This window comes from Dermochelys coriacea, chromosome 1, assembly GCF_009764565.3.
Source record: "Dermochelys coriacea isolate rDerCor1 chromosome 1, rDerCor1.pri.v4, whole genome shotgun sequence".
In the NCBI taxonomy this organism is placed as follows: Eukaryota; Metazoa; Chordata; order Testudines; family Dermochelyidae; genus Dermochelys; species Dermochelys coriacea.
In genome coordinates this window covers 119,922,091-119,937,844 of record NC_050068.2, presented here as the reverse complement: position 1 = coordinate 119,937,844, position 15,754 = coordinate 119,922,091, and the positions used below count along the sequence as shown (strand labels likewise).

The 15,754-nt window shown below is 45.0% G+C and overlaps 1 protein-coding gene across 5 annotated transcripts in view; it reads right to left on the bottom strand.

The window, feature by feature from the left end:
- Window positions 1–11,677, bottom strand: part of LOC119842876 (inosine-uridine preferring nucleoside hydrolase-like) — a 45,326-nt gene extending 33,649 nt beyond the window's left edge. For 2 of the 5 annotated variants that reach the window (XM_038371638.2, XM_043491044.1), the window contains exons 1-2: window positions 11,493–11,639; window positions 9,466–9,653 (exon numbers count right to left, since the gene is read on the bottom strand). In XM_038371638.2, coding sequence (XP_038227566.1) covers window positions 9,466–9,642 — 177 coding nt within the window. In that variant the 5' untranslated portion in view covers window positions 9,643–9,653; window positions 11,493–11,639. Of the gene's footprint in view, window positions 1–490; window positions 1,501–9,465; window positions 9,654–11,314; window positions 11,452–11,492 lie in introns of those variants that run through there. The other 3 variants (XM_038371590.2, XM_038371599.2, XR_006273868.1) reach the window with 3 other exon arrangements.
- Window positions 11,678–15,754: the final 4,077 nt, after the last annotated feature.

Here is a 15,754-nt window from a genome sequence, read left to right as displayed (position 1 = left end):
CCAGCACCGGGCAGGCAGTAGCGCAGCCGCCCCTCCCCAGCCCCGGAGCACCAGGCAAGCGGGCAGACGGCATGTGCCCTACCCAACACTGGGAGGGTGGATGGCATGTGCCCCCCCTCCCACCCCAGAGAACTAGGCAGGCGGTGCATCCCCCCAGCCACGAAGCACCAGGCAGGTGGGTGGGCTGCATGCGGCCCCAGCCAGGAGCCACCCCAAATCCCAGCTGCCCTAGTGCTAGCCCCAGAAGGTTCCCTGGAAGAGAAGCAGTCTGCCTGGGCTGGGGCCAAGGGCAAGCAGGAAGGGCCTTGGGGCAGAGCATGGGCAGGGCCAAGTGGGGCTGTTTGGGGAGTCACAGCCTTCCCCAGCCTATGCTAGTTGCCATCCAGGACATCAATCATGAATGGGTTTACAAGAAAAGTGAAGCAGGATCTCAACTTCTGCAAATCTTCAAACCTGTCCTGAAACTCATCAAGCAGTCCCTGTAATTTATCTTTGTATTCCTCGAGTTTGTGATCTTCTACTTTGATTTCAGGAAATGTGTTTACCCTACTCTTGAAATAGGGAAAGTGGTTGAAGTCTCTTGACACTATGTTTCTTTTCAGAAATTTTAACTTGTTCTGGAAGCTGAAGATGCTCTGAGTAAGGTCAGAAATAATCTTATCCTTCCCCTGGATTGCCAAATTGAGAGTTTGCAGAGGCTGTATAATATCAGTGAAAAATATAAGATCCTGTATCCATTGCTCATCTCTCAGTTGTGGACAGGACTTTTCCTTTTCTTCAATGAAAGCACTGATAAGCTCCAACAGTTCCACAAACCTACTTAAGACATTGCTGGTTGATAACCAACTCACAATACAGTAGAAAGAGACACTGTTGGGTTTGTCTTCAAGATCCAGCTCTTCAATGAAATTTTTGAACTGTCGATGAGTCTTCCCATTTGAGCAGATGAAATTGACAATTTCTTGGACTATTTTTGCAATGTTTTCATACTTGAAGTATCTGCCTGTGAGATGTTCATGATGGATGATGTAATGAACAAGGAGAAACTCTGGAAATTTGGGATTGCTCTTCAAGAGTCCAATCAGGCCTACTTTTTCCCCCACCACTGCAGGTGTTCCATCCATTGCAACACTGACAAGTTTATCCAGTGGTACATAGGCATTTGTCAGTGCTTCGTCAAGCGCATTCTTTGTCAACACCATGGGTTGTTTTTTTTAGCGCCACTAAGTCCAATATTTCTTCTTTCACAATTACATCTGTGGAAACATAGCGAACAAATATTGCTAGCTGTGGTTTATCTTGAATATCTGTGGATTCATCAACAGCTAGGCTGAATGCTAGAGAATTCTTTAGATCCTTTTGCATGTTGCTTGCAACATCATCACTTATCTGGGAGATCTTCCTCTCCATAATGTGGCGTGAAATTGGAATTTGCTGTATTAATCACTGAAGTTTAGTGTTACTTGGATCTAAAATTGCAACCACTTCTGCAATATTCTTCTTAACAAATTCTCCATCACAACATGAACGTTTAGCACAAACGATATTCCATGCCATAACAACACTAGCTTCAGTCGTTGTGTCAGATTCCTTACTGAGCAGAGAAAGTAGTGTCTGTTGACTGTTGAGGCATAATTTTAATGTGGTTAGCTTGCTTTTCCTTAATTCTGATCCAGGAGGGTACTTAGACGAAAAGTTATTATGTGTTGTTTCAAGTTGCTCACTTTGTACTGAGAACACAATGCATTGCAGATTAGGTACAGGGGGTTGCCATCTTTACTAGTAAATGCAAAATCTTCCTCCCATTCCAGCTGAAAACTTTGGTTTTCTTCTTCATACATGCATTTCTTACAGTTTGAAGATGTCATTGTCATCCATGAAATTAATTTAGAGTTAGCACTTAAATCTAAAACTATTCAAATGCAACTTATGAACAGAAAACACAGTCTGTAGTGTGCAGCATGCAGGGAGATCACAGCACACGAGGTCTGCACAGCACTACAGTGATGCAATTTCCTGTTATAATGAGCATGTACAGTTGCAGCCGGAGCCTAACGCCACCTGCAGGGCTGAAGCCCTGAGCACAGCCTCATTGCCTCCTACGGGGCTGAAGCCGCAAGCATCAGTGCTCCCATGCCAGCGATGTGGAAGCTGTGAGCTATGTGTCACCCTGCTATAGGGTGAAACCCTGAGCCGCAGTGTTGCTGCCCGACCCCCCGCCCAATGGGGCTGAAACTGCGAGCGCCGACTTGCCCCACTTCTGGGGAAAGCCCTGAGCCTCAGCCCCCCCCCCCCCCCCGGGCTGAAGCCATGAGCGCCGGTTCACCCCCAACATGGGGTGAAGCCCCAAGCTCTGCAAGCCACAGCTGACCTGTCAAAAGAGTCGCATGCGGCTCACAAGCTGTGGTTTGGCCACACCTGTCATAGTATCTGACCACTTGATTTTTAAACAGTCTATCTATGGTAAATGTGAAACTGCAGTGAAGCAAAATTGCAAGTCTGCTCCGTTAGCAAGGAATGAATGGCTTTGAGATTAATATGTGTTGGCAAACATTTGGAAACACAGCTTGTTAGATAAAAGATGTCTAAACTAAATTATAATAAAATAGGCATTTGCAGTGTTGTTGTAGCCATGCTGGTCCAAGGATGTGAAAGAGACAAGATAGGTGAGGTAACGTCTTTTATTGAACCAACTTCTGCTGGCAGAAAGTACAAGCTTTCGAGTGAAGAGGAACTTTGCGTCGCTCAAAATCTTGGATAAACTTCTGTTGGCGGAAGGTATAAGGTTTTGAGCTCCTCTTCACTTGACAGTTTGTACTTTCCGCCAACAGAAGTTGGTTCAATAAAAGATATAACCTCCACCTACATTGTCTCTCTCAATAAACAGATAGAAATTGCTGTCTAGTGATGCAATTTCTGATGTGCATGGTCTTGTTCAGGGTAATCAAGATTTCTAAGACCAATTAATAACAGAACAAGTCAATAAAGTAAGTATCCAGATCTACCCCATAAAATCAGATACCATGCAAGTAATTACTACCAACTGCAAGAAGATCTGCATTATGATGCTTAGGGGAGGAAGAGTTAAATGGAAAAAACAAAGTTTAAGAATCAGACTGGTATCTGTGAGAAAGCAGACACACAGAAAAGAAGGTTCAGAGTAGCAGCCGTGTTAGTCTGTATTCGCAAAAAGAAAAGGAGGACTTGTGGCACCTTAGAGACTAACAAATTTATTAGAGCATAAGCTTTCGTGAGCTACAGCTCACTTCATCGGATGCATTTGGTGGAAAAAACAGAGGAGAGATTTATATACACACACACAGAGAACATGAAACAATGGGTTTATCATACACATTGTAAGGAGAGTGATCACTTAAGATATCCCGTTGCCAACTCTGTCCACATATCTATTCAGGGGATACCATCATAGGGCCTAATTACATCAGCCACACTATCAGAGGCTCGTTCACCTGCGCATCTACCAATGTGATATATGCCATCGTGTGCCAGCAATGCCCCTCTGCCATGTACATTGGCCAAACTGGACAGTCTCTACGTAAAAGAATGAATGGACACAAATCAGACGTCAAGAATTATAACATTCAAAAACCAGTTGGAGAACACTTCAATCTCTCTGGTCACTCGATCACAGACCTAAGAGTGGCTATACTTCAACAAAAAAGCTTCAAAAACAGACTCCAACGAGAGACTGCTGAATTGGAATTAATTTGCAAACTGGATACAATTAACTTAGGCTTGAATAGAGACTGGGAATGGATGAGTCATTACACAAAGTAAAACTATTTCCCCATGTTATTTCTCCCCCCCACCCCACCCCCCACTGTTCCTCTGATATTCTTGTTAACTGCTGGAATTAGCCTACCTGCTTGTCACCATGAAAGGTTTTCCTCCTTTCCCCCCCCTGCTGTTGGTGATGGCTTATCTTAAGTGATCACTCTCCTTACAGTGTGTATGATAAACCCATTGTTTCATGTTCTCTGTGTGTGTGTATATAAATCTCTCCTCTGTTTTTTCCACCAAATGCATCCGATGAAGTGAGCTGTAGCTCACGAAAGCTTATGCTCTAATAAATTTATTTGAGCATAAGCTTTCATGAGCTACAGCTGAATGCGTCCGATGAAGTGAGCTGTAGCTCACGAAAGCTTATGCTCAAATAAATTTGTTAGTCTCTATGGTTCCACAAGTACTCCTTTTCTTTTTACATAAAAGAAGTTGCTTTTTCAATTCTGCCATGATAACCTCTTGTGGTTTAGATCGTGGAGATAGGTTCAAAACATTGAGGACCTAGAAGATTGAATCTGCAAACTGATCCCTAGGTTACTTGGACTAAATGTTAGAGACGATACCATATATATGCGTTTTGGAAAACTAATATAACGTGTTAATTACCCTATCTGTAAAATGAAAATAATATTTGCTTACCTCACAAAGGTGTTTCATATTTCTAATGCACTATGGAAAATATGAATTAAGTTTGTTATGTGAAAGAACGGTTACCTACCTTACAGTAAATGTGATTCTTTGAGTTGTGTTGTCCACATGGATTTCACTCTTATGTCACATGCGCACCATCATGCATGTGAGATTGGATACTTTTGACCAGCAGTGTCCATTTAGGCTGTGCTGGCAACCTAAGTGCCCCTTCGCCCTCAAAGGCATAAACGCAGCGTGGGCTCAACCACTCCTCAGTTCATTTACCAGTATAGAATCTCATAGTAGTAGGACTCAATAATAGCAGGGAAAGAGCATGTCTTGTGGAATCCATGTGTATATCATCTTGCAAAACCTCCCTAATTGTAGCATACATAACTGTTCTTTTTTCTTTGAGTAATTGTCAACATGAATTCCACTCTTAGAGACTAACAATCAGTTATCTACTGCCTGGAGGTGGGTATTAGGAGTCCTACCTAAATGGCCATAAGACAGCCCTAACAAAACCAACATCTGATGTGGGAGACCTTACTAAACAATAGTGTCTTGTAAATGTGTGGTTTAAGCTCCACATAACTGCTCCTCAGATATCGCGGAATGAGCTCTAGTCTGGCTAGATGGATCTATCCTGGCTAATTCATAATATGCCCTTAAACATCTGGAGACCCACTTAATCAGGTTTTGGAAAGAAAACCAGGAGATGAAAGAACTGACTCATATGGAACTCTGAGACAATGTGAGGAGAAACTCGGAGTGAGGTCTAAGAATGACCCTGTCCTTCCGAAATACTATATGTAGACAATTTGTCTCAAGGGCCTGAACCTCCCCTTCCCTGCGAGCTGATGTAATGGCCACCAGAAAGGCAGTCTTCATCGACTAGTGGGGAATAAGTTGCTGGGGGTTCAAAGTGGGAACCCATCAACACTGCTAATAAATACTATATTGCCACACTGTATTAAGGTCTCAAAAAGAGAGGGGGGCTCCTGCATTGGGGAAAAAACATGTGAGGCCTTTAAGAATCTTGCTACTATGTAGTGGGAAAACACAGTATTACCCAGGAGTGAGGGATGATGTGCAGACATTGCTGCTATATGGACCTTTAGGATCTGATGTAAAGTCTAGACTGTTTCAGGGCTCGCAAATACTCCACTATTGCTGAAACTAATGATGTCAAGGAAGACAGCTACCACTGGTATCCCAAGTAGCAGACGCCTTCCATTTAGCGTTATAAGTAAGGTTGAAGGTTTTCCTGCTTTGAAGCAGAATGTTCTGAATCTCACCTGAACAGTTTCTTTCAGTAGATGTCATCCACACAACATCTAGGCCAGAGTGGGCGCACTTTTTGGCCTGCGGGCCACATCAGGGTATGGAAATCGTATGGTGGGCCACAAATGAGGGACATGATAATTCCAGTCTATTCAGCATTGGTGAGGCCTCATCTGGAGTACTGTGTCCAGTTTTGGGCCCCACACTACAAGAAGGATGTGGAAAAATTGGAAAAAGTCCAGCCGAGGGCAACAAAAATGATTAGGGGGCTGGAGCACATGACTTATGAGGAGAGGCTGAGGGAACTGGGATTATTTAGTCTTCAGCAGAGAAGAATGAGGGGGATTTGATAGCTGCTTTCAACTACCTGAAAGAGGATGGATCTAGACTGTTCTCAGTGCTAGCAGATTGCAGAACAAGGAGTAATGGTCTCAAGTTGCAGTGGGAGAAGTTTAGGTTGGATATGAGGGAAAAGCTTTTTCACTAGGAGGGTGGTGAAGCACTGAAATGGGTTACCTAGGGAGGTGGTAGAATCTCCTTCCCTAGAGGTTTTTAAGGTCAGACTTGACAAAGCCCTCGCTGAGATGATTTAGTTGGGGATCAGTCCTGCTTTAAGCAGGGGAGTGGACTAGATGACCTCCTGAGGTCTCTTCCAACCCTGATATTCTATGATTCTGTGAATGCTCACGAAATTGGGGGTATGGGTGTGGGAGGGGGTGCAGGCTCTGGGGTGGGGCTGAGGGGCTTGGAATGCAGGAGGGTCTCCAGGCTGGGACCAAGGGGTTCAGAAGGCAGGAGGGGGATCAGGGCAGGGGGTTGAGGTTCGGAGGAGGGGTGTAAGTGCTCCGGCTGGGGGTGCAGGCTCAGTGCTGGGGCAGGGGCTTGGGGTGTAGGAGGGTACTCCAGACTGGGACCAATGGGTTCAGAGGGCGGGAGGGGGATCAGGGCTGTGGCAGGGGATTGGGGCATGGGGTGAGGGGGATGAGGGGTGCAGGCTCTGGCCAACACTTACCACAAGCAGCTCCCAGAAGTATATCCTGCCTCTGGCTCCTAGGCACGGCCAGGTAGCTCTTCACACTGCCCCGTCCAGAGGTGCCACCCTGCAGCTCCCACTGGCCGGGAAACTTGTTGTCAGGAAATTGCCTGCTGAGTTGATCTGCCAAGGTGTTCAGAAGGCTTAAATGGTGCACAGCCACACATGTAACTTGGTTCAGAATGTATCTATTCCGTTGTCCTATGGCTTCCTGACAGAGTGAGAATGATCTTGTTCCCCATTGCCTGTTGACATAATCCACAGCTGTGGTGTTGTCTGTCAACACTTGTATTCAGAATTCCTAAACAAGAGGCAGGAATGCTTTGCATACCAAGCTGATACTGAGCCCTAACACACATATATGGCAGCAAGCTTCCAGAGGGAATGAGAGGTCCTGAATTTGAAGGTCATAATCTAGATCAGGGGTGGGCAACTTGCAGCCCGTCAGAGTAATCTGCTGGCGGGCTGTGAGACAGTGTTTACGTTGACCATCTGCAGACACGGCTGCCCACAGCTCTCAGTGAAGATCCAAGATAGGCCATCATCCCCCTTACTTTTTTGATCACAAAGAAGAAATGGGAGTAAAAAGCCACCCCTTGCATTGCTCCCAGCTGTAAAAGAGAGCGTACTTCCCATTTTGATGGTCTTTCATGAAACAGTTCCCCGAAAAGAGCCAGGAAAGGAGGTAGTAGGAGAGTGGGGAGAAGGATGGGATTGAAACTGAATGGGGTGCCCCTTTGTTACCATCTCTGGGACCTATAAATCCGAGGTAACCTCAGCTCAAATAAAATAAAATTATTTCTAAATTATAAAACTGGACTGAGGTATGCTGTCTATAGGATGTTGATGTGGCTGCTTCCTTCTTGGGTTGGAACTCAAAGTCCTAAAGAAAGCAGAATTGGCCTTGAATCTTTTGGAGGCCACAGGGCTTCATCAAATGAGAGGTTTTTGCTTGTTGCCTGGAGTTTCCTGGGGATCCTCGAACACTGAAGCCACAAATTCCTGGCTATTGCAGTAGCTATTGTGTGCACTGTGGTGTCACATGTCCAGCATAGACTGTAGAGAAGTATAGGCAGTCACCTGAAATCTTTAATGGCAACAGCACATCTCCTCTTGGTGCTCATTGAGCAATTATAAATTGAGACAATTGGTTCCAGTTTAAAAAGTCATATTTTGAAAGGCTGAATAGTTAGCCACCTTCCTCTGGAGCATAGCTGTTAAATACATCTTGTAGCTGAACAGATCCAGCTTTTTTGGATCCTCTTCTCTTGGCATAGATTTAGAAGGTCCCTGCTGTTTTGTTCTCTACTGTTGTGCAGCCACTAGAAAAGAACCCAGTGTTGGATGTAAACAGAAAATCAAATAAGAAGCAGGAACCTAGTGCCCACGGTCCACTCTTTTTGACATGGACAGGATGGATACAGATGTATGTCTGATGGCTTGTGCAGGCTCTAGCAGACTTTCATTAATGGGAATGCTCATGTTGAGCCTCCCTGCGGCGGAAGGATGCAGAATGACCAAGTTTTCTATGATTTTCTTGGTATGTCTCAGCAAGTTGGAATGATGTAATCAAAGCAATTTAAACCAGCAAGCTGGAAACACTGGTTTAAATCTTATTTTGCTTTTGTAATTTTTAGTTATTTTGCTAAAGAATGGTTGACTCTCATTAGTTGGTGACCATTAAAACACGTTGATTTGGAACTAAATTCAGCCTTTATACTAAATTTGGTACTACTTTTTATTAACCAGGAGGCTATAATACACACACACACACACACTCTTACTTACTTACTGGAGCAACTATATATCTTAACTTACATTTATTCAGATTCTTATTGTTTACATTTTTCTTATGTTAAGAAATGTCATTCACCTTTTTTTCTTTACTAGATAATGAATAATTTTTTACTTGTGATTTGTGTCAATTTGAATGGAAATTCAAATCCATTAAAAATGCACGAAAGAGCAATTATTTTATTAAGAAAACTAGCTTAAATGTGCTGGATACATGAGAAAAAAGTAAATGTATCGAAACATGTTTTACATTTATAACTGATTTATTAAAGTATTATTTGTAGCTAGTGAATTCAACCAATTGCTTCCAACTCAAATTGCTTCCATGTCCCTCAGGATTTTAGAACTCATCCTCTCATACCTATGCTAGCTGCCACAGGAAGAAAGAAGGAGCTGAAGGACAATTGGGCCTACTCCACCCTTTATGCCCACTAAGGGGAGATGGAAAGGGGCACAAGGGCACCCAAGGAACAGCATGGTCCCAATGAACACTGCTGGCCAAAAGAATCAAAATCTCACGTGCATGGATGCATACACGCAGTGTATGGAATCCATGTGGACAATCACTTGAAGAAGCAATATTACAGCACCAATTCCAGAAAATATCCAAGCAGTGATCAAATCAGTGGCACTATAATTGCAGAGCCTTTATGAAAAGGGCAGAAATTTTACATCAGCCAAGAAAAATATATATACCTATAGGATTTTTTTTTTAAAGGAGCTAGGAAAATTACTATTACTATTCCTGGGATCGATACGATGAAACAACAAACAAATCAAAAATTACTCTACATCAGCAAAGAAATTATTTATGGAGGAGAAACTATAAAAGGTGACCCTACCCTATGCGAGTTGATGATTTTTAAACAAGACCTGCCACAAAGATAAACCCATTCACATACATTTAAGAGACTGATTACCTCAAGCCTGTTACAAACTTGTAGCACACGAAGTACATTTTTGCAGACGTTTTCCAACAGTGTGTTTCCATAACAGCAAGTAATTCCCAGAATTTCAACACTGGGAGATGCCAGAGCCATCATTATGGCTTGAGCATCATCGACTCCACAGTCAACATCAATCAACAACTTTGTCATTTTTTAAATACCTACAAAAAAGTTACAAGTGAATTAGACAACTAACCTAATAATTAAGATTAAGATACAGTTGATCATGTGGAGAAAACATATTCTAAAGATATGGCTAGTTTAACTGGGTTTCAGTTCAAACACTGTAGGTTATTTGCCAAAACCTTTTTCTACAGACATTTGTTTTATTTCAGGTTACATCTGACTTTTTTTGTAATGTTTTATGTATTATAAAATTCAAACACTGTAGGTTATTTGCCAAAACCTTTTTCTACACTTTTTTTATTATTTCAGATTACATCTGACTTTTTTTGTAATGTTTTATGTACCATAAAATTAATCCACCTCTATTTTAAAAGAAAATGTCAAGAATCACTGATTTGTAGATCAACAGGAACCTAAAAATGAGTTCCTCGGGCCCATTTGAGACATCTTGTGGCAGAGAAGACTGAATTTTTTTTTTGTCATTGTGTCCCTGCATTATAGCCACCCAATTAATTGATTATGCGATAATAGGAGAGTAATGTTCCAGAACAGGTTCTGCCAGGTGCCTTAGGTAGCCAGTTTCTGGAAATCAAGATGAAACTCCCACTGATTTTACAGATGAAGAAAACATGTACAATGCCAGGAAAAGCATTTTGCTAAAACATGTCAATCTAAAGCTGTCAACCCAGATCAAATCTCCAGAGACCCATAGATTCCAAGGCCAGAAAGGACCATCTAGTCTGCACTCCTGTATAACACAGGCCATCGGACTTCCCCTAAAACAATTACCTGCACGTCTTTTGGAAAACATCCAACCTTGCCTTAAAAATCATCAGTGATGGTAAATTGTTCCAATGACCCCAAGCAAAAGTGATATAAGTTGTCATGTCCTACTCCTGAGGGAATTCTGCGCTACTGCACAATGCAAAATTTGCAGAAATGTTTTTTGTGCAGAATTTCCTTTCTGCCACAAAAATGAGCGGAAGTGATGCTAGTTGACATCAGAAGCCGCTGGATCTTCAGGAGGAGGTAGCAGGTGTCTGTGCTGGGGTGGGATGGCTGGGCTCTGGGAGGGGCGGGTTGTGGATGTCTGGCCTCCCCTGGCTGGGGAAGGGGCCAGAGAAGCAGGAACCAGGTTGCCACAGGGGTTTCTTTAACTCTCTGCTCCTGGGGGAATTTGTGCCTGTGTCTGTATTGTTCTAGGTTTCAGAGTAGCAGCCGTGTTAGTCTGCATCCGTACAAAAGAAAAGGAGGACTTGTGGCTCACAAAAGCTTATGCGCTAATAAATTTGTTGGTCTCTAACATGCCACAAGTCCTCCTTTTCTTTTTATGTATTGTTCTAGACATACTTGCTGACAGGTATCTTGTCAGAAATGACCAAAATAATTGAAACCGGTGTGATTAGGTGGTGTTATTTTGACAAATAAAATGTGCAGAATTTTGCAACCTTTTACGCTATTGCGCGGAGGGACCGCTGGTGTTGTGGAGGCGGACTGGCCGCAGGCGCGCACCTGCGCGACGCCGCTGTAAGGGGCGAGTCGGACGGGTTCTGCTCGGCCTTGTCCCCGCTCGCGAGCCCCAAACCTCCCGCCGGCAAACCGCGGGGCGGGAGTCCAAAAAGCGCCCGCCACAGCCCGCTCGCTCAGCGCCGGCAGCTTTTTGGGTAAAAACAGAGCCGCGCGCTTCTCTCAGTACCTGGGCGCGCGGGGGAGGGGAGGAAGCGGCGCTTCCCACAGCCGAAGACGCCCCCGCTCCCTCCCGAGGCAGGGCGCCCAGCGCCGAGCACGGAGCGAGGCGCGCGCGCGCGCGCGCTCCCGCAGTTGGTTTGGGCCTCCGGCGCCGGGCTCTAGGGAGGCGCCGGCCCCGCCCCTACCTGCCGCCGCTCTGGGAGCCGAGCCCGCTGGGCGAGGTCCGTGTCCCACACACGTTGCGGCCAAACCCGAGCCGCCCCGCGCGACTCTCGCCCCTGAGTCCTGGGAGAACCGAGGGAGGGGAAAGGAGGCGTCACGTGAGCTAACGGCCGGGCGGGAGGCGCGCGGATGCGCTCGCTCTGCGTGCGGAGGGGCGGGGCGAGGGTGGCTGATCCCGCCCCTCAGCGGTGTCCCGCCGGCAGGGGCCGGCCTAGCCCCGCCCCCCCCCCCCGCGCGCCGTGGCGGAAAGTGGGCGTGTCGAGTACCGGGCACCCTGGGCCCGGCCCCTGCCTGCGGCTGAGAGCCGGGGACTGGGGCTGCCGGCCGGGGTCGTTGCGGCGGAGACCTTGGGATTGGGGCTGCGCCCGCGCTCTCGGAGCCGGGGGCGCCCTCCTGGCTGGCAGGAGCCTAACGGCTGCACAGCCCTGAAACAAGCCCAGGGCAGCTGCGGGTGGCTCGCTGCCATGTAGCCGCACCCGGGGTCAAGTCATGCTACAGCGCTGCAAAATTCCCGCCTCCGGCTCTGCCCGTGCAGGGCCTCCCCCCCCCCCATCAAGTCTCCCTCATCGCCCTAGCCCCACCCTCCATCCGTCTGGCCACTCCCATCACCCCCCCCCCCTCAGACAGCAAGGCACCCCTACCACCAGGGGCACCTAACCCGCTCCCCCATCACCCATGGCTCAGCAAACCCATCACGCCCTCCAGCACGCATGGGAGCAGGCCTCCCCGTCACCCCAGGGCCCAGCAAAGAAGCTGTGACCTGGGAGCTGAGGGCCTGCCCAGAGCTCCCTGCTGTTCTGGGGATGGTGGGGCTAGTGTTGCCACCACCGTCACATTCAGACAGGGACTGATTACCTCACACCTGTTACAAACTTCATAGCATTATGGCTAACAGCATTCAGCATTAACCTTCTCCAAACAGGTGGCTGGACCACAGTAGCCACTGAGCCACCTGGAGATGGTTAAGGACAGGTCTGCACAGGGTTTTTCTATTACTATCTCCTTTTGAAACTGATGTAGTTAGAACAGAGTAATGGCTTAGTATATACTTATATAAAGCAGTATGGTTTATCTCCACAAATTCACACTTATGACAGAATAGTATATTCCCACAAATGTATGCTAAAAAAAAAAACTATCAGTAGAACATCATTAAGGGATGTACTGATTTAACTACACTGGTAATAAAATCAACCGCATAACAAAAATTGTTAAATTGGTTAAAAATAACTGCGTAGACCGAGCCTCAGACCAAGATTCCATCATTTAACAACTGATTGATGCAGTCTCCTCTATTTGTATTTGGTTAAAAAAAAAAAACCACCACATTTATTAAGCTTAGAATAGAAACAAGACAACTCCCAGAAGTTGATCTTTAGAGATACGCACCTGGCAAGCCTCCCCGTGGGAGAAGTTACCATTTTAAGGACTTCAAATAGTTTTCATTCCACATAATTACAATTGAAAGGTGACCATTAGTACCATGTTGACAGACATACTGTTTTGAAACCTTATAAACACACAGGTTTTCAGAGTAGCAGCCGTGTTAGTTTGTATTTGCCACAAGTACTCCTTTTCTTATAAACACACAGATTTTCAATGCAAGTAAATTAGTTAAGCATGGCTTTTCCTTCTCAAAACTATACCTATGTTGTCACATCATGTTACTTCTCTTCAAGGTGATCTTATATTAAATTTCCAACAATATCCCCACAACTGACATTAAATTAGCATATAGTTATCTGGTATGTTTTGTGCTACTTTTCAAATCTGGTGTTTTGCTTGCTGCTGCTTTCCAAGTATGTTGGAATTTGATCTGGAAGTAGAGAACTTTATAACATACCAGAGTTAATTCATAATTTGCTGAAAACAGAAGCTGTGTGTGTAGTGTTGTATATGAACTTGGGACTCTTCACTTTTTACTCAATGTGTTGGCATAAATCAATGGAATTTTATCTATGTATTTGAAAGCTCAGACCTTTGCACTTGGGCAACAAAAAGACAGATGAAATTCAATGTTGATTAAATGCAAAGTAATGCATACTGGAAAATATAATCCCAACTATATATACAAAATGACGGGGTCTAATTTAGCTGTTACCACTCAAGAAAAAGATCTTTGAGTCATCATAGATAGTTCTCTGAAAACAACTGCTCCATGTGCAGCGGCAGTCAAAAAAGCAAACAGGATGCTGAGAATCATTAGAAAAGGGATAGAAAATAAGACAGAAAATATCATAATGCCACTACATAAATCCATGGGATGCCCACACCTTGAACAACACATTCAGTTCTGATCACCCCACCTCAAAAAAATATATATTAGAATTGGAAAAGTCCAGAGAAAGGCAACAAAAATAATTAGTGGTACAAAACAGCTTCCATATGAGAAGAGATTTAAAAGACTGGGGCTGTTCATCTTAGAAAAGAGGTGACTAAAGGGGGATTTGATAGAAGTCTATAAAACCTTGAGTGGTGTGAAGAAAGTAAGAAGCAATTACTCACCCTGTGCAGTAACTGATGTTCTTTGAGATGAGTGTCCCAGTGGGTGCTCCACTTCAGGCAGGGCCAGATTAACCTTTTGTGGGCCCCGGCGCCAAATGTATTTGTGGGCCCCTATGTAGTCATTGTGGGCTCCAAGTGTAGGCCTAGTGTGGCAGTGCCATTGGTGCCATAGTATACCCGGTACTGAATCTCAGAGACATTTTTCATTTTGATCACACACCTCTACAGGACTATATGCATTGCCATACACAGCTCCTTCAGCCCCCAGTTTTTCTCATTGAGCTGTACACCCATGTGGGCAGAGCTTTCATAGTGATTAGGGAAACTCCCCACAGATCTATCTCCTTCCTCATTCAGACCTCCTATAGCCATGTCTCCAGTACCACCCTATGTCACCAGTCACCGTATGTGGTCCTAGTGTGGTCCTAGTTTCAGCTCAAAGTTCCAAAGCAAGCAGATATATGATCAATTCTGACAAATCCCTCCCTCAGCACCCATCCTGCCATTTGAGCAAGCCACTTGCAAACACCATTTCCCCAAAGTGAGGACTTAGCCCTTGGGAATCTGAAGACACCAGCCTTTCTCCCTCTGCTCCCTTCTACGTACTAGTTACTACCTGATCACCACTACCTCTCTCCTTACTTGCAAAAAGAAAAGGAGTACTTGTGGCACCTTAGAGACTAACAAATTTATTAGAGCATAAGCTTTCGAGAGCTACAGCTCACTTCATCGGATGCATTTGGTGGAAAAAACAGAGGAGAGATTTATATACACACACACAGAGAACATGAAACAATGGGTTTATCATACACACTGTAAGGAGAGTGATCACTTAAGATAAGCCATCACCAGCAGCAGGGGGGGGAAAGGAGGAAAACCTTTCATGGTGACAAGCAAGGTAGGCTAATTCCAGCAGTTAACAAGAATATCGTTACCAGCACTCCCAGCTATCTTCGAGACACTACTGACTTCCTGAGGAAACTACAGTCCATTGGTGATCTTCCTAAAAACACCATCCTAGCCACTATGGATGTAGAAGCCCTCTACACCAACATTCCACACAAAGATGGACTACAAGCCGTCAGGAACAGTATCCCCGATACTGTCACGGCTAACCTGGTGGCAGAACTTTGTGACTTTGTCCTGACCCATAACTATTTCACATTTGGTGACAATGTATACCTTCAAATCAGCGGCACTGCGATGGGTACCCGCATGGCCCCACAGTATGCCAACATTTTTATGGCTGACTTAGAACAACGCTTCCTCAGCTCTCGTCCCCTAATGCCCCTACTCTACTTGCGCTACATTGATGACATCTTCATCATCTGGACCCATGGAAAAGAAGCTCTTGAGGAATTCCACCATGATTTCAACAATTTCCATCCCACCATCAACCTCAGCCTAGACCAGTCCACACAAGAGATCCACTTCCTGGACACTACGGTGCTAATAAGCGATGGTCACATAAACACCACCCTATATCGGAAACCTACTGACCGCTATTCCTACCTACATGCCTCTAGCTTTCATCCAGATCATACCACTCGATCCATTGTCTACAGCCAAGCGCTACGATATAACCGCATTTGCTCCAACCCCTCAGACAGAGACAAACACCTACAAGATCTCTATCATGCATTCCTACAACTACAATACCCACCTGCTGAAGTGAAGAAACAGATTAACAGAGCCAGAAGAGTACCCAGAAGTCACCTAC